The 22,433-nt window shown below is 41.2% G+C and overlaps 2 protein-coding genes across 2 annotated transcripts; both read right to left on the reverse strand.

The window, feature by feature from the left end:
- Window positions 1–2,676: 2,676 nt before the first annotated feature.
- Window positions 2,677–11,685, reverse strand: LOC117057387 (vomeronasal type-2 receptor 26-like). Its single transcript, XM_033168229.1, has 6 exons — window positions 11,501–11,685; window positions 9,844–10,135; window positions 8,278–8,799; window positions 6,875–7,102; window positions 5,213–5,339; window positions 2,677–3,578 (listed from the first exon to the last, which is right to left on the reverse strand). Exons 1-6 carry the CDS (start codon window positions 11,683–11,685, stop codon window positions 2,677–2,679), a joined length of 2,256 nt encoding a protein of 751 aa, XP_033024120.1.
- A 3,297-nt stretch (window positions 11,686–14,982) lies between these two features.
- Window positions 14,983–21,599, reverse strand: LOC117057388 (vomeronasal type-2 receptor 26-like). The gene is made up of 6 exons (XM_033168230.1): window positions 21,415–21,599; window positions 20,218–20,509; window positions 18,600–19,436; window positions 17,344–17,571; window positions 16,445–16,571; window positions 14,983–15,884 (listed from the first exon to the last, which is right to left on the reverse strand). Exons 1-6 carry the CDS (start codon window positions 21,597–21,599, stop codon window positions 14,983–14,985), a joined length of 2,571 nt encoding a protein of 856 aa, XP_033024121.1.
- Between the last annotated feature and the right edge of the window lie 834 nt (window positions 21,600–22,433).

A 22,433-nucleotide genomic window follows, 5' to 3' on the forward strand; every position in this document is an offset into this window, starting at 1 on the left:
TCTTCCTCATCCTGCCAGTCCCTGACGCTCACTGTGTGCACTATCAGGACTTACCTCACAGGATGCCAGGGATGAGGACATGAGGGATAAAATTTTCAGATCAAAGTGATCTGTGGTGGCGGCAGGTATAAAGGGGATGTTTATTAAAATACCCAAGGAAAACCCAGCTCAGAACTGCAATGTCTTAAATAAAATGAAAAGGTGGTACAGGGGAGTGTGGGCAGTCCCAGAGCACCTCAGTGTAAAGTTTGTGGCATGATAGAGGTAATGGCACCCCCCCCTCTTTAAGAGAACCTTTTTGGACCCAGAAGCTATGACACAGAATTTTTGACCCAGAAACTATGACCCAGAATCTATGAGCCATAAGCTATGACCCAGTGACAGGAGTGCTAAGTAGGGGATGAGGGTGGGGGCTTCCCCTGCAAATTTTCAAGGAAGGGGCAGGGCTCCCTCAACATTTCATGGCGGTCATTGTGGTGCACGCCAAAGGGCATGCTCGTGACACCCCACTTTGCCACCACAATTGAGGGGGCATGGGCCGCATGATGTCAGCATGACATGACTCGCACGCAAGCCATGGGTTATCTGCATGACATGCTAATACACCCCACAGTGTGCGCAAGTGATGTCAGAACACCCCACGGCATATGTGCATGGCCTGCTGATGTCACACTGCCCAGGTGCCTCTGATCATAGGGGCAAGGCAGCATCCATGCCCAGTGACAAATAACCCCTTTGGGGGGCAACATACTTGAGATGGTGGTGAAAGTTGTTTCCAATCAAGGGGCAGGGCCCCCTCAGTGTAAACACACCCTTTGACAGGGATAAAATTGTAATCACTTATGAAATATAATCAAAGCACATTTCAGGAAGGAGGGAGAAATAGTCGCTTACAGTGGAACATAAATATGCTCCTGAGATGTGGGGTCTCTTGAGGTCAACATCAGGAAAGGATAATAAAAGACACAATCCAAACAAGAAAGATTTCACCTGGCTGGTTCCATGTATGTTGGACATAAACAGGATCATTTGCAATACACTTACAATTATGAGAGAACAGCACTACCAACACAAGCACCAGAATAATCCTCCTCCTCCTCATTGCAAAGCTTGATAGTTGCTCTCACAGGATAGAATCAGAAGTCAAAATAACCATAACACATTGGAGAACTGGGCCCAACTTACAAAATTAATTTCAATAAGGACAAACGTAAGGTTCTGCACTTAGGCAGGAAACCAAATGCATAAATATAAGATGGAGGAAACCTGGCTTAGTAGCAGTACATGGGGAAAGGATCTAGGGGTCTTGGTGGACCACAAGTTTAACACGAGTCAACAGGATGGTGCAGCAGCAAAGAAAGACCTAATTCTATTCTAGGCTGCATCAGCAGATGTATAGTGTCCAGATCAAGGAAAGTAATAGTACCACTCTAGTCTGCCTTCGTCAGATCACACCTGGAATACTGTATCCAATTCTGGACACCACAATGGAAGAAGGATGTTGACAAGGGGGAGCACGTACAGAGTAGGGCAATCAAAATGATCAAGGGTCTGGAAACCAAGCCTTAGGAGAAACAGTTGAATGGGCTGTGTATGTTTAGCCATCATATGGTTAATATCTTCATAGTATGATTATACAATTGGCATCTTCAAATATCTCAAGGGCTGTCACATGGAAGATGGAGCAAGCTTGTTTTCTGTTGCTCTGGAGGGTAGGACCCAAACCAATGGATCCAAGTTACAAGAAAGGAGATACCGTGACTAAACATCAGGAAGAACTTTCTGTCAGTAAGAGATGTGAGACCAGGGGTCAGCAACCTTTTTCAGCTGTGGGCCGGTCCACCATCCCTCAGACCATGTGGTGGGTCGGACTATTTTTTTTGGGGGGGGGGTATGAATGAATTCCTATGCCCTACAAATACCCCAGAGATACATTTTAAATAAAAGGACACATTCTACTCATGTAAAAACACACTGATTCCTGGACCGTCCATGGGGCAGATTGAAAAGGTGATTGGGCCGCATCCAGCCCACGGGCCTTAGGTTGCCTACCCCTGTGTTAGACAGTGGAAGGGACTCCCTCAGAAAGTAGTGGACTAATCTTCATTGGAGGTTTTAAAGCAGAGGTTGGTTGGCCATCTCTCATGGTTGCTTTAGCTGAGATTCCTGCATTCAGGGGTTGGGACTGAATGACATTCAGGTTCTCTTCCACTTCGACTATCACATGTTCTATATTAATTTATTGAAGTAAATCAAAGAAAGCAATAGAATAAAAATAATAGAGATTTAAATTACATAAGTCAAGAACTTAAGACCAGTAGGAAGTCCAAATTTCATGTTGTACCATGGAAAGAGAATTCTGTAGGTCTATATTTGTTGTGTACTGTGCATGATAAAATCCCACCAAACTGCACAGAATTTATCATGATATTCATGGAACCGGCAACACATTTTTTATGAGCTAATTTTTCAACTAGTGCTAAACATATTTTTATACCGGAACAAATTGCAAGTACTGCAAGGTTTTCCATATTTTGACATCTGAAGTTCTGGCAGTCAGCAACATTTATATCAAGAGAACCTGAAAGCTGAACTCTTCTCAAACAAACAAACAAACAAACAAACCTTAAAACATTTAAAATGTTATCCACTATAATGATTTCAATAGTTAGACTGTTACTTATTTCTCTTTTTTAGCTGCTCTTTCGAGTTGAGTTCAGGCTTGAAGACAATGATATAACATTTTGGGGAGAAAATACAACCCAAGATTCCAGCACTGGAAGCCAAGATGGAGAAGATCTCCACAGCCACTGTGTACTTCCCTTTGGTGCTTAAGTAGCTTGGAACAAAAGAAAGCCACACACTGCAAAACACCAACATGCTGAAAGTGATAAATTTGGCTTCATTAAAAGTGTCCGGCAGCTTCCGAGCAAAGAAAGCCACAACGAAGCTGACAAGAGCCAGCAATCCCATGTAACCAAGAACATAGTAGAACATGTTGGCTGAACCTTCGTTGCATTCCACTATGACTTCTTCAGGCAGAGAGTGCATGTCCAGATCTGGGAAAGGAGGGTCAGTCCAGAGCCATACTATACAAATACTTGCCTGGACAGAAGCACAACCAAGAACAATAGAAGTTGAAAATCTTTTCCCCACCCATTTCCTCATCTTGGATCCTGGTTTATTGGCCATGAAAGCCAGAACCACAGTGAGGGTTTTAGCCAAAACGGAAGAAACAGCCACTGAGAAGATGATACCAAAAGCAGTTTGTCGTAGATTGCAGGTCAGTAACTGGGGGCGCCCAATGAATAGCAAGGAGCAGAGGAAGCAGAGCAGGAGGGAGATGAGCAGGGTGTAGGTGAGATTCTGGTTGTTCGCTTTGACAATGGGAGTGTTTTCATGTTTGATGAAGATTCCAAACACCAAAGCTGTAGTTGCAGAAGAAGCCAGAGCCAAAAGAGCCAAACTGATGCCTAAAGGTGCTTCATACGATAGGAAGTTTTCTTTCTTCATGATGCACTTGTTTTTCTCTTGGTTAGGATACCGATCTTCTTGGCACTGGAAGCAATTATCCATATCTTGTAGTATAAAGAAATCAGGATTACAGTTATAGCATTTTCAGTTTCACTGAGATACATCTATTTATGGTATAGGATTAAGAAGCTTTGAATTTTACAGTACTATATTTCAATGTAATTTACAGTGTACACAATACAAAACAACATCTTTTCAGGAAATTGTTAGAGTGTTAACATTTTTTCTCTTTATGTTAAGCTATTTTTGGAGGATTCTTTCCAGTGGATAATTAAATCAGAATTAAATTTCAATGATAAGCTCCATAAATGTTTGTTTGTGTTTACTCATGCATAGAAATGACGGTTCGAATCCCTGCGACGGGGTGAGCTCCTGTTGCTCTGTCCCAGCTCCTGCCCACCTGGCAGTTTGAAAGCACATCAAAGTGCAAGTAGATAAATAGGTACCAGTCCGGCAGGGAGGTAAACAGTGTTTCCGTGCACTGCTCTGGTTCGCCAGAAGCAGCTTAGTCATGCTGGCCACATGACCCAGAAGCTGTCTGTGGACAAACGCTGGCTCCCTTGGCCTATAGAGCGAGATGAGCGCCACAACCCCAGTGTCGGACTCGACTGGACCTAATGGTCAGGGGTCCCTTTACCTTTACCTTTTACAGGGAGAAAGTCTCTATTCTAGCAATAAGAATTTTCAAAGCTATCTGAATGGAGAAATAATAATTAAACATTAATGTTTCACAGCTTACCACTAGAAATGGTTGTAAAATAGGAAGTTTACCAGTATTCAGAGCATTTCCTATCCCAGAAAGGAAGCTTAATATCAACCGAATACTAAAGGTGCTAATATAATCCAGTTAACACACCTAGGAACATGGTCAAAAAAATATTCTTGAATTGAGAATTCTAGAATTTTGGTGATCACTTTGCTGTCCATGCAATCCATGAGGTTTACAGGTGTGGAGGTATTCAGAAGATATGTTGGTTGGCTATTTATAATATTGTTTGTGATAAAGCACTTGTATCATACACTATTTATATGGAACACATTCTGAAATATATGGAATTAGGTTGTTGTAAGATAAGTGAAGTGAATATAAGTGAAGCGACTGGCATGAGTTTGGCCAAACTGCGGGAGGCAGTGAAGAATAGGGGTGCCTGGCGTGCTCTGGTCCATGGGGTCACGAATAGTCGGACACGACTGAACAACAACAACAAGATAAGTAAATTGGGGAAACTCAGCCAGATGGGCGGTGTACAAATAAATTATTATTATTATTATTATTATTATTATTATTATTATTATTATTATTTACAGCTAGTGCCCCTAATTGGTGCCAATGATAACAGAGCCAATTAAGATATGCCAAACGAAATGAGAGGTTGTTGTTTTTGGGATTAATAGTTTATGCTCTGCTATGAAGGAGCTTTGAAAACAAAAAGGATAAACCCTCTCTTCGGCTCAAGGGATAGAAACACATTGCATTCATTCATACATATCTATCATCTGTCTATATATAGGTGTGTGTGTGTGTGTGTGTGTGTGTGTGTGTAATACTTCTTGTTCAACTGTTGCCAACTTGACAAGTAAAGATTTATCTTCAACTCTTGTATAAGGTACCTATATTATCACAAATAGCTAACAACAAACATGTTCTCAGTAGAGCTGATAGCATACAGTACCCTACCTGTCTGGTTTGAAATCTCCCCTTCTGGGCATGGAGCACAATCATAGCAACAAAATGGTTTCCCCTCTTTCCTTTGTCTGCTGTAACCTGGATGGCAGTGGTCATTACACAAGGCAAGGGGCACCACCTGGCCAAAAAACAGAAGGTATTGCATGTATTCTATTGTATTCTTGTATGTTCTTTGCTGCAATGCAGGGTGCTGCATTGAAATAAAGCACCCAGATGGCTTGGGTTTTTTGATCAATTATCACCACACACCTTACAATGGTTGTGACAATGAAATATACTCGGAGTCAAGTGTGACTTTCATGCTCTTTATTCAGCTCATAGTAGTGAGGAATGCAGTTTCCCCAAAACGTTTGCTTTATATACACTATTTACACAATGGGCCCCACGTGATTGGCTAATTCCTGGATACTCCTGTATGCCAATCAGAGTGCGGATTCAGTTCCACCTGGAGCTGGATTGGGTGGCTCCTGCAGACCAATCAGACTGCTGCAATCTCAATCCTATTGTTCTGGGACCAATCAGACTGCTGCAATCTCAATCCTATTGTTCTAGGACCAATCAGACTGCTGCAGTTTGGATCCTATTCAACTCAGTACATAACAGACAATCACCAATATTTGTGCATATTCAACCCAATAAAAAAGGTAATAGAATCAAAGATTTGCAGCATTGGAGGGGACTCTGGGGATCATGTATTCCAACCCCCAGCAATGCAGGAATATACAGCGGTCCTAAAGGGATCAAACCTTTGACCTTGGCATTATCAGCACCATGCTCTAACCAACTGAGCCAGTCAGCCAGTAAATGGTTCAGGGAAAGAAAACGTGCAAGACAATGGATCTACTGATATGTGTTTCCCTTTAATAATATGTTTATAAAGATAAGAAATGGTAACTTGGTTCCTTAAAAAAATGAATTACAGAGATTAAACTAAAGTTTCATACGAAGCACAATTTTGCATTGCATGCTGTTACATGTAGATGTTCTCATTACAAAATGATTGGATTTTTATTCCACATTCCACATTAGGAAAATTACATTTAAAACATGGCAACAGCAGAAATACAGTGGGTAGGCAGAGGTGTATGGGAGTCAAGAGAACATGCAAAAAATGAGATGAATATATAGTTTCCTGACACCTAAAAAGTTCTTCCAAAGGATTCCTAGAAAGGCTCTAACCTGTTGCTGCTAACCACACACCAGCTACCTTCCACTGGTCAACAGAGCTTGGTTCAACTACATAAGGGGTTGTAAACCTGGTTCCTACTGCCTGCTATTGGTTGTCTCAGGATTCTAGATGGATAGTAGGGGGTTGTATGGCAAAAGCTGAATCCTCCTCCCATTGAGCACAGGTGGGCGGTAAGGAAATGTTACCATTTTAGAAAGTTATGCATTAGTGGGTGGTAGGTATAAAAAGGTTGACTACCCCTGAACTAGATTGTTTAGGCATTTCAACCAGTGAATCAGGGCAGAGCTGCAGGGTTTTAAACCCTGGAAGCCAAGATCACTACAGTGACATGTAAACAACCCATCCCTTACCATACAAAGAATCAATGCAGCTAAAATGAACTCCTTCCACAAGGTGTACATGATTATAAAACAAATTGGGTGAATGTCTACATATAGGCGTCAGAAGCTGCAATTGGGTCCTACCTGGTTAAAACTCTGGTGCCATGTAATGATCTTTTCATCAATGGAGAAATCACTGCCCAGAGGATCTTGGGGATCCATCTTCCCAACTTTCACTCTTAAGAAGGACTTATTTGGGAAAGTCACCCAGTTGATAATATCAAATCCACCTTCTAGCTCATGTTGCTCATTAAAAAACAAAGTGTCCCCAGCACTATTGTTAAACAAGATATTCCTCAGGAAAGGTTGAAGCTTCAGTGGAAGAAAGAGAATGGTAAATTGGATAGAAATCGGGCACATACCACAAAACATCTTTTTTCTCATGCTGGGATCAGTTCACAGTATTTGTTGACCCCCCCCCCCCCACCGTGAGTTTTAAGGGGAGACATGCTTGTCCGGATTCCATTTTAGAAACTAATTTTGTATTTTATAACTAAGAAGCATTTTTTTACCTAGAAGTAGTAGCTACCTTCAATGAATGTAAGTAAACCATTTTAGTTTTTCAAATTTGTGTATTTATATCAGATCTCATTGAAGTTTGAACCATCTATTGATAGCATCAGAAATACCGGTATATAAAAATTAACTTAGTTTCTGAAAAGACGACTTTTTATTAGCAATAAAAACCTTTTTAGTTTTACAAATATCTGTGCTTTATTCTAAGCAACAAGTAAAAACTGGAGAAAGATCAGCGGTTCATAAATTTGTTCAGTCGTTCAGTCGTGTCCAATTCTTCAGGCATAAAATGTGTATTTTCCTAATTTCCAGTTTCCAATAAATGGCAAAAGTGCATAAGTGGTTTTACTCTGTTAAATAAGGGGTTTCACAGCCTGTATGTCCTCACATTTCTCCCACACAGGAGGTTTAAATTTTAATTTACAGATTTAATCCCCAAGCCATAGCCATCAAACCTAAGTTCAACATATACATTCAACTCTTTTCAGCACCTGCTAAAAACATTCAACCATTGCAGCATAGGTAAAACATTTGGCTTAAATTTGCCAGCATACTTCCATAGAATTTAATACAACAAAACTCTTGAATTGCTTATCTAATTTCACCAAACCAATGAAAGTGTGTGTTCCTTGACAAACCATGTTAGACATTACCTGGAAATGTGGCTTTTGAGGTCTCAGATAGTCACCAAGCACCATCTCTCCGTGTTTGGTTCTGGATGCCAACATGGCATGCAAAGCATGTGCCACAGCATAGACGGCATTGTAGATGCTGTAGCTTTGGCTGGTCATCTGCATTTCAAAAAAAGCCCCAGGAAGGCTCTCCAGCTTCTCCTCACCAGTGCAGGATTCCTCCTCCGTCTCCACATCTAGAAATTGGCAACCAAATGCCTGTTGCCAGAACAACCTGATAAAGCCATCGGCCTCAGAGTGGGGATTTTGGTTCAGGAGAAAATGTTGGAACCCCTTAACCTCACTGGAATGAATGGCAAAGGATAAGGCACCATGGAAGTTTTGTATATCCAGATCTCTGTGAAATGTTTCTGATGAGAAATCCCAGTCGGCCGTCATAACCCAGACTTTGTTTATGGGACTCACATTCATCATTTTGCCTATTAGTAGCAGCCATTGCAAATTTGTCTTGGTGTTTTTGTCTGAATTGACAACAAATACATCAACGTTTGTTTTGCTTAGGGACTCGGCCATATTCTGATATTTCTCTATCAACGCAAAACCACTAAAACCTCTGTGGGTTAGCACTCTCTCAGTGACAGCTATACAGACGCTATTCCGGGAAAGCTGGTGTGTCAACTTTTTCACAAATGTTTCTCCTTTATCGTCAGCTGTGACAAATATCCCAACCCACTTCCACTTGAAATAGAGAAGAAGCTGAACAATGCCAGTGTATTGATGTTCTTCACTGGGGGCCATTTGGTACAAGGAAGAAATATGGTCTTTTTCACACACCGCTGGAGTAAATGAAGAATAGGTGATCTAGCGAAGAACAGAGGGATTTTTAAATCACCAGGTAGGATATTTATTTGTCTTTAAGTAACATAACACAATTTTAGTACATCATGCTTCAGCAGAGGGAAAGATTAGGACCAGAACCATTCAATTAGCTCAGATTACAGGTCAGTTTTATTTAGGTACTCCTCATCCACTTTAGGTTTTCCATTTAAGTTCTCAATCTCAATTTCTTTCCTAGTTTAAGGATTAGTTTTTAAATTTGCTTTTCCTCATCCTTGCTCCCCATTTTCCTACTTTTGCCATGTCTTATAGACAATAGTGGCTGGTTCAGTGGGCCTTTTTTATTCTGAGATAATAATAATAATAATAATAATAATAATAATAATAATAATAATAATAATAATAATAATAATAATAATAATTAATTGGGGTGGAAACGCTCCATCAGGTATACTGGACCAAAGCCATTTAGGGCTTTAAAGGTCAGAACCAACACTTTGAATTGTGCTCGGAAACGTATATATTTACTGATAGATTTATTTTCTAATAAACACTAATCTTTTCTCCTACTTCCTAATTTCCTTTAATAACAATACCCATCCAACTTTAACATCCTTCCCCATAAACCTTCCCTGTCTCCAAACCACATTGACAGCGATGCAACCTAAGAGTTTTGTCAGGGCAAGTGAGGGGGAACTGGTCTGGCTTTGGCACTGAGGACAATTCACTGGTGGATCCCAACCTGTTGTTTGAGAAATTCTGTCATACAGATTAAAATTCTGATTTCTTCATAACATACACCCTCAGTGGCCTGCTAAGGGAGTGGATCCTAATTTCTCCTAGTCATGGCGTACTAAACACTGAAAGAACAGGGAAGTTTTATTATTATTATCTTTAATTTAATAAATAAATAAATAAATAAATAAATAAATAAATAAGCAAGGAATATATATTTTAGCCTGCCAAAAAACATTATCTTTTCCTTCTTCCCCTTCCAATGCCCTGGGAATATCAACTAAGGCTAAATCATATACAAAATTGTCTTCATTCTAGCCACACTCTTCCTGCCTGTAGAATCTTATAAAGGTCCAAGATGGAGGCCATGTGGCTTGAAGTTTCAGAGTCAAGGCCCCCAATGGCAGCTATCAGGTTCTTCTCAACCCCACACTTGTAGTTGGGGATGGTTTTCCTATGAGGAGAGATGAGGTTCAAAGTATTCTGATAAGTCATCCTTGCATCACAGTAGCTGTCATAGATCTGGAACCCCAACGTGATGTTGGATAAAATGTTCGGGTTCTCGTTGACCTCATTCACAGCAAAGACTAAGGAAAGGACATGCTGGTAGTTCTTTGGCAGTGCACTGAAACAATAGAGAGATTATGCATGTGGTGGGTTTTCATGCTTCTGCTGGACAGACCTCATGTTTTGAAAGTGGATAAACACACACAAACACACACATTATCCCATGATTAGAATGTGAGAACATGCAATGAAACTGAATTTTGAAAGATCTGGGGATACAAAAGAAAGTAAACACTTAGGTAACCTCAAAGTAGCTGTCTTAATGCAAAGAAATTTCAAAAATAGACTGGAAAGAAAAGTGGTTGAATTGCAACTAATCACCAAACTTAAAACCATGGAGAAACCTGGTCTGAACAAAGACATTGGATTCTTATCTCATTATACATAACAAAGCTATATTTAGCCATCTCACCCCTTGCCTTTCCCTGCAAGACTAATTGCAGCCGTTGAGAGTCGTCAACAGGTTTTCCACACCTATCAGCTGATCACCCATTCCCACCACCCTTCTGAGTAATACCCCTCCCCACTCCCTCACTATATTTAAGGAAATGGTGACTTCTGTTTCAGTGTATCTGAAGAAGTGTGCATGCACACAAAAGCTCATACAAAGAACAAACTTAGTTGGTCTCTAAGGTGCTACTGGAAAGAATTTTTTATTTTGTTTTGACTATGGCAGACCAACACGGCTACCTACCTGTAACTGGAACTTAGGTAACCTATTAAAGTTAGTGATGCCCACAACTTATATGACTTCAAAAGAAGATTTGACATTTGTAACAAGGGAGATAGCTACTAACCACTCTGGCTATGTTCTCTCCCTACTGTTGGAGGCACCATGCCTTTGAATCCCAGTTTCTGGGAATGGGAGTTGAGAAGACTGCTGTAATGCTCAGGACTTCCTTGTGGGTTTCTCATGGCCATCTGGTTCGCCACTGTGATATCACAGTGTAGGGCTATATGGGCCTTTGGCCGGAGCCAGCAGGGCGTTTCTTACATTTGCTAGTTCTTATGACCTCTCTTTGGAGAACAGAATGAAATGTATGACACAACTGCTGAAGGGCAGAGTAGGAAGAAGGGTAAAATATGGCTGCAGATCAAATATGAATTTCAAAGGATGTCAGTGTTTTAGTTTTCAAAACCTTTCAGGAAATCTGAATTGGTTAGGTTTGCCTTTCAATGTAAATTGAGCTAATGTTCTCCTCTATTCCTACTTATGGACAGTCCAGGTGATGGTCCCATGTCATTGATTCTAGATCAATCTACTTCTAGTCTGCCTTTCCTCTCTACTACAAATCCTACTAGACAACTGCCAACACGGGGGAGACTGCTTTCTGATCATACTATCACGTTTATTATCTAATTTTATTATTTACATACATAACCAGGAACTTTCATGCCAAAAGAATAAAAATCATGCCCTTACGCATATTCATCATCAGATGTTTCCTTTGGCTTCTCCTCGAAGTCTATTGAAGTGAAGACGGGTACAAGGAATTGTGAAGTGATACCACCAATAACAAAGTGCCCCGGCTGATAATACTGGTGTTGGACGTGGAAGAGGTAAATCACACAATGCAGAGCAGAATGTGCAAAAAATAGAGGGAACATCATGAGTAGGGCCCAGAAGGTTAAACTTAGCATGATTGAGATGAGGAGCTTCGCCTCTAAACCACAAAGCACCTGCCTCAGTCTAAAATGCTTATCATCACTCAATGTCAGCATACCTTCTGTCCTGTTTCCCTCCAGCAGCTCTAGTCTCTGTTTATAAATAAATGGTGGAATAGCTGTCATTGGCACTCGGGTGATTTTTTTTTTTATAAGCATTCAGCTGTTTTTCTGTGTCATATGGGCTTCAAAATACCATATGGATATTGCTAGAGAATGAATGAATTGCTGTGTCTTAAGATAATAACATGGTACACAGTCCCAGGTGTGTGGTACCATGTGCAGCAGAAACATTGAACAAAATATGTTTTGCACCCTTGAGAAGATATTATCTGTTGCATTGCAGATCGGGCAGACTCCTGGTTTCAGGAAGATCTGAATGAAAATAATAGTGGATTAGCCAGGCCATGGGAGAAAATGGAAAGGCTGGTGTTCCATTATGCTCCAGAGAAGGGAATGTTCCACAGTATGGCATTAAGCATTTAGTTGCTCACTATCTCGTGCCAGAAAAGCCCCTCTGTCTGTTGTCTGATGCTGTAAGCAGAACCAGGCACAGTGATTGCAGTAATCAACTTTGTTGCTCAGTAATCAAGGAGTCAGCACACGCAACACCTATAAGATAAGCAGAAGCTAAAATTCTGTCCTCCCTCCCCCTTATTTATACCTCTGTCCTTGCATATTTTTTTCCCACTGTGACTCAGCTTTCTTAATAGTTCTAGCCTTTTCCCGACCCTTCTTTCCTGCACTGGGAGTGGAGCAGGGGAAGGAGGTGAATCAGGACCGTATTGCAACATCTGTGGCTACCTCAAGCCTCTCCCCTTCAACCTCACTCTCCACTGGTGATTCCTCCCTGTCCCACCAGTCTGAACCTGGTTCAAAGTCCCCTTCACCATCAGGTGCCTCCTGGACCACTGGCTGCCACCACTCTTCCTCATCCTGCCAGTCCCTGACGCTCACTGTGTGCACTATCAGGACTTACCCCAGAGGATGCCAGGGATCAGGACAAGGCCTCTTTCTTGCCTACATGAGGGATTAAGTTTTCAGATCAAAGTGATCTATGGTGGCAGCAGGTATATCGGGGAAGTTTATTAAAATACCCAAGGCAAACCCAGCTCATAGCTTAAATAAAATGAAAAGGTGGTGCAGGGGAGTGAGGGCATTCCCAGAGCACCTCAGAGTAAAGTGTGAGGCATGATAGAGGCAATGAAACACCCCCTCTTTAAGAGAAACTTTTAGGACCAAGAAACCTTAATAAACTATGACCTAGTGACAGGGGTGCCAAGTGGGGGGTGGGGGCTTCTGAAAATTTTCAATGAAGGGGCATGGTGGTCATTGCAGCACATGCCACAGGGCATGCTCGCATAACCCCACTTTGACACCGCGATTGAGAGGGCTTGGCCTCACTACATAAGCATGCATTTCCACATGGTTAAGCCTATGAAGGTGAAAAAGCCGTGCAGACCTTATAGGCCATGGTTGAAGGCGAGTTCGAGTAACTCAATGCCATCCCTGTTCACAACCTTATCGTGGGATTTCCATGGAATAAACGCCTCCTCGTCAGGTATGCATTGCGTGTTGGCAATGAACAGTTTTATATTTGGCCCAATTCTGGCGTTGAAGTCCCCCATGAGGAGGATCTCCGCGTTAGGAAATTCTGCCGCAAATGATGTCAGGACACCCCACGGCATGTGCGCATGGCCTGCTGACGTCACATTGCCCTGGCACACCCAATCATAGGGGCAAGGCAGCGTGCATGACCAGTGACAAATATACCTTGGGGGGGGGGCAAGATACCTGAGATGGTGGTGGCAGTCCAGCTCCAGGTACACTTAGAGGAGACTGAATGTCTGGAACAATTTCAGTTTGGTTCCAGGCCTTGTCAAGGCAACTTTACTGACTTGGTTGCCCTGGCTGATGACATTTTCAAGAGAGAGAAGGAAAGAGTGCAACCCACCTCACTGTTCTTGGTTGTCTGTTTGTTCTGCAAATGTGCTCAGGCTAGTCTTTAAAACCCTAAACAACTTAGAGTGCATCTCCTTCCCTACAGACTCTCTTGGATTTTATAATCTCCTAAGAATCACCTTCTTGGTAGTTCCACTGCCCTCAGACATTTCAGGGTAGGTTGGTCTGGGGAAAAGCATTCTCTGTTGCGGCCCTTGGAATCCCCCCCCCCATAGAAGGGACAGTGTGACACCATAGCTACACAGCTTTACCTTGACCTTTCACATCTGAGATACGTGTTTTCAGGACCCACCCTATTTGTGGGACTGCTTTCAACCTAGATTTGTCCAGGATCCCACCATCCACAAGAGAAAATGTGATTAATCAACACACATTTGAGAACCATTACCCTGATACGGTTGACCTCCGGGTGAATAAAGAAGGAAGGTGTCAGTACATCTCCCTTTGCTGGAAATGCATTCTCCTGCTTCCATGTGCTTTCGCATGGACAAACTGCAGGGTAATGCAGAAGCAATGGGCAGTAAGTGTTAAGTTGTGGGTGGACACAGCAGACGACACAGTGATTTTCAAGCAGCTCTTGTTTATTCTCAGGCTGGAACAGAAGTGAGCTGAAGGCCTCAGCAGCCTGCTTATATAGAACTCAGCTACAAAGCAACAGTAACAACTTTCTGTAGTTACCCAATCCCTGAACGTCAGTTTTCAATCCCTCATTTGCATATGCTGACCTGAGTGAAAACTGCAGCAGGATGAACTATATACACACACCCCTAGTGGCCTAGGGTGGGAACTTCAATACATAACAGTAAGTGTTTATTTTCAGAATTAAACCAGCTGCTTTTTATTATTAATATCTGCTTAAGAGTTGAGAAATTATTGCCATGCACTGCAGCTTCCTTGGGCAGTTCTGCATGTTCAAGAAGAAACATCTGCCACTAAAAATGAAACCAATTTATTTTGTTTTATTTTTAAAATCACCTTTAAGAGGCAAACACTATGCAAGAGATCAAAATAGTGTGTAGACTATATAGGGGTGGGGAAATTCCTTCTCCATTTATACTGGAATAAAATTTGATGTGCATGCAGCCAAAGGAATCATTCTTTTGACAAAAGTGCAGAATATGCTGAAGAACACATGAGCGTTTATAAATCTGCAGTCTCTCACTGAAGCTAAACATCATACCTTCAGGCTATAATGGGACACATTGGAAACATTTGGTGTTGCTAAAAAATAGAGGCAATGCTTCAAATACTTTGGAATATTTGGCTTTCAGCTGATTGTTACTTATTTCTCTTTTTAAGCTGCTCTTTCGAGTTGAGTTCAGGCTTGAAGACAATGATATAACATTTTGGGGAGAAGATACAACCCAAGATTCCTGCGCTGGAGGCCAAGATGGAGAAGATCTCCACAGCCACTGTGTACTTCCCTTTGGTGCTTAAGTAGGTTGGAACAAAAGTAAGCCACACACTGCAAAACACCAACATGCTGAAAGTGATAAATTTGGCTTCATTAAAAGTGTCCGGCAGCTTCCGAGCAAAGAAAGCCACAACAAAGCTGACAAGAGCCAGCAATCCCATGTAACCAAGAACATAGTAGAGCATGTTGGCTGAACCTTCATTGCATTCCACTATGACTTCTTCAGGCAGAGAGTGCATGTCCAGATCTGGGAAAGGAGGGTCAGTCCAGAGCCATACTATACAAATACTTGCCTGGACAGAAGCACAACCAAGAACAATAGAGGTTGAAAATCTTTTCCCCACCCATTTCCTCATCTTGGATCCTGGTTTATTGGCCATGAAAGCCAGAACCACAGTGAGGGTTTTAGCCAAAACGGAAGAAACAGCCACTGAGAAGATGATACCAAAAGCAGTTTGTCGTAGATTGCAGGTCAGTAACTGGGGGCGCCCAATGAATAGCAAGGAGCAGAGGAAGCAGAGCAGGAGGGAGATGAGCAGGGTGTAGGTGAGATTCCGGTTGTTGGCTTTGACAATGGGAGTGTTTTGATATTTGATGAAGATTCCAAACACCAAAGCTGCAGTTGCAGAAAAAGCCAGAGCCAAAAGAGCCAAACTGATGCCTAAAGGTGCTTCATAAGACAGGAAGTTTTCTTTCTTGGGGATGCACTGGTTTCTCTCTTTGTTGGGATACCGATCTTCTTGACAGTGGAAGCAGTCATTCCTATCTTGAATGCAGGGGTATAAAAAGAGTGGGTTGTTATTTCCAATATGGAAAAAAATTGGGTCTGACAAACTGGGTCTGTCAGTGGGTCTGTTCCACTGCTATATACATCAACATCATACTGAACTTGTGTCCAGAAACTGATTGGTGGGAAAGTAAGTAGAATAGATTTTGGTGTGTTTTTAATTATATTTTTAATACTAAAATACCCATTTCTTTCTTTCTTTTATAGGATTCTTCTTCCAATGCTCTCAAACTTAATATAGTAAACTCCATCAGACATTTTTTTAAAACCCCAGATGTTTTCAATAAGAATTATGCAATAGAACAGTGTTTTTCAACCACTGTTCCGTGGCACACTAGTGTGCCGCGAGATGTTGCCTGGTGTGCCGTGGGAAAAATTGAAAAATTCAAGAGAATTACTTTATATATAGTCAATATAGGCACAGAGTTAAAATTTTTAACATTTTCTAATGGTGGTGTGCCTCGTGATTTGTTTCATGAAACAAGTGTGCCTTTGCCCAAAAAGGTTGAAAAACACTGCAATAGAATGATGTCCCCTACCTGTCTGGTTTGAAATTTTCCCTTCTGGACATGGAGCACAATCATAGCAACAAAATGGTTCCCCTTCTTTCCTTTGTCTGCTGTAACCTGCGTGGCAGTGGTCATTACACAACGCAAGGGGCACAACCTAATTACAAAGCAGACAATAGAATATGTATTCCATTTTCTTCTCATTTTTTTATTTGACTCAACATGGTGTTCCACTGAAATGAGGTGGCTCTTTGTCCATGAGACTGTTATTAATGTAATAAATTCTTAATGCAGTTTTGGTTGAGGTAACTTGCCTATGTATCGAAATGAGTAGGAATGACCTGATTTGCCTAAATTCCATTGCAGCGGAACATAAATGTCATTGATGTATCACATGCTCTTTCTGGTTAACCCCTGAGGCATATTAAGACTAGTAAATTAGGTTTCAGATAGTAACCATGTGTATGTATGAACTAGTTATGGGGGGGGGAATCTGTGAAAATGATTTCTGTGATCACTGTTGAGATCAGAGTGTAATTGTTAAAGTTCATAGTCTTGTGCTGTGAGTATGTTGCAGGCCTGTTCAATAAAAAAAAAAAAAAAACAGCTGCAATGGTCTGCTGGCAGCTACCTGCATAAAATAATGGGTGTCTTCTAGTTCAAAAACATTTATTCACATTTATAAAATCATTTCAAAAGGGGACCTACAGAAATATATGGAATGATGTCAGAGTGGTAGACCACTGGCTACTCATAAGTAGATTGCAGTTTAGAGATCTTTCCACTGAACTAATATTCTCCCTTTACCCACCACACTAACTGCCCATCCCTAACCATGAGAAGCCTCAGTGAAGCAAACAACAATTTATGTACCAGGTTTTTAAAATGATCAAAACATCTAACTATAGACCTTAGAAGTTAGAACAGACCTGGTTAAAACTCTGGTGCCATCTAATGATATTCTCATTAATGGAGAAATCTCTGCCAAGTGGAGCTTGAGAATCCATTTTCCCAACTTTCACTCTTAAGAAGGACTTATTTGGGAAAGTCAACCAGTTGATAATATCAAATCCATTTTCTAGTTCACCATTCTCATTAAAAGACACAATGTCCCCAGCACTGTTGTTAAACGAAATACTCCTCAGGAAAGGCTGAAGCTACATAGGAAGAGAGTGAAAGGTAGATTGGATTGAAAAGGGATCATAGAGCACAAAGTTTACCTGCAGGGACACTCAAGCATGCACACACCTCCAGTTATCACATGTTTCTGTTTATACAAAACTCAGAATGTGCTACAGTAGATCATACAGGCACTTGGACCCATATGTGATACACAATGCTGAAGGATTATTTAAGAACATTAATTGGCTATACAGCACTAGCAGAAGATACAGAACTACCGAAGTAGTTACTGTCTGCTGCTAGAATATTCATTTGTTATAATTTGAAGAAAATGAGAACACTATTCCTGGGAAAATACATTAAGATTTGGGACATTGTATATATGGATATACAATGGTTGGACAGTGTTCTCGAAGCTACTAACATGAGTTTGGCCAAACTGCGAGAGGCAGTGAAGGATAGGCGTGCCTGGCATGCTCTGGTCCATGGGGTCACGAAGAGTCGGACACGACTGAACGACTGAACAACATCATATATGGATATATATATATATATATATATATATATATATATATATATATATATATACGCGTTTCCGTGCACTGCTCTGGTTCGCCACAAGCGGCTTAGTCATGCTCGCCACATGACCCGGAAGCTATACACTGGCTCCCTTGGCAAGTAATGTGAGATGAGCGCCGCAACCCCAGAGTCAGACATGACTGGACCTAATGGTCAGGGGTCCCTTTACCATTATATATGGTTATGCTCTTTACAATCTGATGCATTTATTGATGGTGTCTGGATGATTGTATTTGTCAAATATTATTTAATATGTGAAGAGATGCAATCTTTATGAGCAATATATTTTTGCAGCTTATTAAAATGGAACTTTGTTCTGAGACCCAGTAATAATAAACGCATATAACATGTAAGTCATTTCAGATACAAAGAGCTTAATGAAAAAGCAACAACCCCTATGGATGAGGAAGTATGTGTGCCTTCATCTTACACATAGGCTTCTCATTAAAAGAAAGAAAGAATTGCTTTCTCTATTAAACATTACCTGGAAACGTTGTGATTTTTGAGGTCTCAGATAGTTACCAAGCACCATCTCTCCATGTTTGGTTCTAGATGCCAACATGGCATGCAAAGCATGTGCCACAGCATAGACGGCATTGTAGATGCTATAGCTTTGGCTGGTCATTTGCATTTCAAAAAAAGCCCCAGGAAGGCTTTCCAGCTTCTCCTCACCAGTGCAGGATTCCCCCTCCGTCTCCATATCTAGAAACTGGCAACCAAATGCCTGTTGCCAGAAGAACCTGATAAAGCCATCAGCCTCAGAGTGGGGATTTATGTTCAGGAGGAAACGGTGGAACCCCTTAACCTCACTGGAATGAATGGCAAAGGATAAGGCACCATGGAAGTTTTGTATATCCAGATCTCTGTGAAATGTTTCTGATGAGAAATCCCAGTCAGCCGTCATAACCCAGACCTTGTTTATTGGCCCCACACCAGACATCACACCCTCGATTAGCATCCACTGCAAAAACTTCATGGTGTAAGTGTCTGCATTTACAACAAACACATTGACATTGGTTTTGCTCAGCCTAATGGCCACTTCCTGACATTTCACCATCACCTCAAAAATGTTGAAAAAATGACTGGCACTTGGCAATATTTCAATGCTGGCCGCACAGATTTCACTCAAGGAAAACTGGTGTGTCAGTGTCTTCACAAACATTTCTCCTTTATTGTCAGCTGTGACAAAGATCCCAACCCACATCCATTGGAAATAGCGAAGAAGCCGGACAATCCCATTGTATTGATCTGCTTCACTGGGTGACATCTGGTACAAGGAAGAAATATGTTGTTTTGCACTCACTGCTGCAGAATAGGTGACCTGGACATGAACGAAGGGGAGAGATAGAGAAGGGGATCAAGGTCATACAATTCGCCCAGCAGAGACAGAAGTTCTGTTTAGCTCCTTGTAATTTACGTCTCTGTTTCTGTTCAAGTTGGTCATTTTAAGAACTTTTAACATCAAGGCCTAGTGCCAGCGGCTGCTTATTATCCTTCTCCTTCATCCTTTTTTTTTTACCTTTTGGACTCTGACATATGGACTGTAAGCTAAGGGCAAGTACGATTTGAGAAACACTATACTACAAAGCAATAGGGCTCAGAATCGCTTAGCCCAATCCTAATTGATAATTAATAATTGTATTCTTAAGAACCTCTGTTGAACCTTCCAAGTGTGATGAGAAGTTGCACATACAGCTGATACTAGGTCCAGGGATACTCAGAGAGTTTTATATTACACTCATTCTCCTGTTTTCCACTGGACCTTATACTGGAGTATAAACCATATAAACAATTTCAACATGAGATTAATTGAAATAACTGGAAAAAAAATGTTTGACATCAAGCTCCCCCTGCTTTCATCAGAAGCTTTTCTGTGACGCCAAAATATTTTGTGTGTGTGACCTATTATCCTACTTGCTGCAACTGGTGACTCGTCCCCACTCTAAAAAGAGTTCACCAATGTCACCTGCTTTGTGTTTGTAACAAATCCTTTTCTCCCTTCACACACATTTCTCCCTTCACTCACACCCAAAGCCTGGGGATATACAGTAATAAAACACGTCCTAGTTGTGAATGCTTCAACCCATTTAGAATCATGTTACCTGTGGAATCTTGTAGCAGCTTAAGATGGAATCCATGTAGATTGACGTTTCAGAGTCAAGACCCCCAATGACAGCTATCAGGTTCTTTTCGGTGCCACACTTGTAGTTGGGAACAGTCTTCTCATGGCAAGAAACAAGATTCAAAGTATTCTGATAAGTCATCCTTGCATTGAAGTAGCTGTCATAGATCTGGAATCCCAGAGTGATGTTTAGTAAAATCTTGGAGTTCTCATTGACTTCCTTCACAGCGAAGACTAAGGATAGGGCATGCTGGTAGTTCTTTGGCACTGCACTGAAGGGAGAGAGAAAAGATAAAGCATATAATGGGCTTTCCTGCTTCTGCTGGTGTATAATCTGCAGACTAATCCACACTGTCCATCATCAACCCTGTATATTTATTTAGTATGGAAGAGAAGGGAGTTTCAGTTCCATTAAATATTTGCTTTGCACTGCACAGAATCACCGGGGCAAATATATAAAGAATGCAAGAAGATGATGTTCAGTTGCTGTTCATTCGTTCAGTCGTGTCCGACTCTTCGTGACCCCATGGACCAGAGCACGCCAGGCACCCGTACTGTATATAAAGAGTAAACCTACTCAAAAAAATGCTACTGCACCCATGGGGATTAGTTCATTGATTTCCCCACTCGTCATCCTTTTCTGTTCAAGAAGCTTATACTGTACATGTAAATATATCAGTTTCATTGTAAATTCCACCTAACATACTCATGATTTTATGAAATTTTGTGTAAAAGACACAGTTTTGCAACACATTTTTGTATGCTGTCTGTAACAATATACGTATTCATGGTGACATTGCATCCTACTATTTGCATTTTTGTACACACGATTTTGATGGAAAACTGCATTGCATAATTCAGAAAAGTGTGAATTTGAAGGGATAGCTCTTTACAGTTCCCCTATTGTTCCAGCAATTGTGAAAGAGGTAGGCTGTTTTTAATTGTGAATGAAATCAAAGTACTCCCCCATCTCTATTTACAACCAGTCCAGGGGTGGAACTTCTCCTTATTGACTCTGACTTCACCTACTGTTGGTCTCCCTGCCTTCCATCTTACAAGTCTCATTGAGCACCTGCCACCACGAGCAGATTGCTTCTTGAACATAGTGTGGCTTCTGTTATCTAGTATTTTCCCTGCATAGGACTTTTTTTACCCAGAGGAAGAAAAATATTCTTACGCATATTCGTCAGCAAGCATTTCATTTGGCTTCTCCTTGAAGTATAGTGGAGTGAGGGAGGGTGAGAATAGCTGTGAAGTGATGCCACCAATGATGAAGTGCCCAGGCTGATAATATTGGTGTTGGACATGGATGGGGTCAGTCACACAACGCAAAGCAGGATGTGCCGAAAATAGAGGGGACATGATGGGTAGCAGCATCAAGAGTACCTCTAATATCATGAGATGAAAGTCTACTCTTCTTAACATTAAAGCACCTGTTTCAGTCTAAACTCATTATCATTCTCCACTGTCAGCCTTCACTGAAATCTGTTGCTATGTGCAGCTCAGGCTGTGGGTACAAGTGATAGATTAGTTCTCATTGGAACTGGGCGATCTTTATAAACATCCTGAATTTCACTCTGGCATATGCTTGTTGACACCAAAATGCTATGTGGATGTTGCCAGAGGAAGGCTGGATCACAGTGCTTTGAGATAATTGTACGGTTCATAGTCCCTGGTGCATTGCAATCCAGCTGGCATTATGTGTAATAGAAGCATTGAAGAAATCATGTTTTACCCCTCTTGACAAAGCTCTTCTGCCCTCTCTTGTGAGACAGGCAATAAATGCCTATGTTCCACAAAACTAGAGAGAAAATCTAACACCCACAGATGGACCACAATGAACCTGCTTTGCTTGCAGAATGGCCCAGGTCCATTTTGTAAGAGCTCCATTTCAAAGGAAAGGACCACCTGATGAGATGGTCAATACAGAAGAACCTCTCCTGCACAGTGTAGTAATTAGTTTGACATATAAGGGGTCAATTTGAAATGGATCTTTTAATCTTATTTTAATTCTATTGTGGTTTAATTGAATTTTAATTGTTCTCTTTTCTATGTCTTTAGCTTGTTCTACTTTATGTGTGTAAGCCACACATTGAGTCCCAGACTGGGGGAAAGGTGGGAAATATTATGAATGGTAAGGATAAGGATAAGGATAAGTGAAATGACCTTTTACCCTGTCCCCAACTGCAAAGTGCT

Source organism: Lacerta agilis, chromosome 14, assembly GCF_009819535.1.
Source record: "Lacerta agilis isolate rLacAgi1 chromosome 14, rLacAgi1.pri, whole genome shotgun sequence".
Classification (NCBI taxonomy): domain Eukaryota; kingdom Metazoa; phylum Chordata; class Lepidosauria; order Squamata; family Lacertidae; genus Lacerta; species Lacerta agilis.

Coding starts and splice junctions, on each gene's coding strand:
- LOC117057387 (XM_033168229.1), bottom strand. CDS start 11,685: ATGTTCCCTCTATTTTTTGCACATTCTGCTCTGCATTGTGTGATTTAC. Junction 7,103..8,277: donor TTGCCATTCATTCCAGTGAG/GTTAAGGGGTTC, acceptor CTTCCACTGAAG/CTTCAACCTTTCCTGAGGAA. Junction 5,340..6,874: donor GGCACCAGAGTTTTAACCAG/GTAGGACCCAAT, acceptor TTTTTTGGCCAG/GTGGTGCCCCTTGCCTTGTG.
- LOC117057388 (XM_033168230.1), bottom strand. CDS start 21,599: ATGTCCCCTCTATTTTCGGCACATCCTGCTTTGCGTTGTGTGACTGAC. Junction 16,572..17,343: donor GGCACCAGAGTTTTAACCAG/GTCTGTTCTAAC, acceptor CTTTGTAATTAG/GTTGTGCCCCTTGCGTTGTG. Junction 15,885..16,444: donor GAAAATTTCAAACCAGACAG/GTAGGGGACATC, acceptor CCTGCATTCAAG/ATAGGAATGACTGCTTCCAC.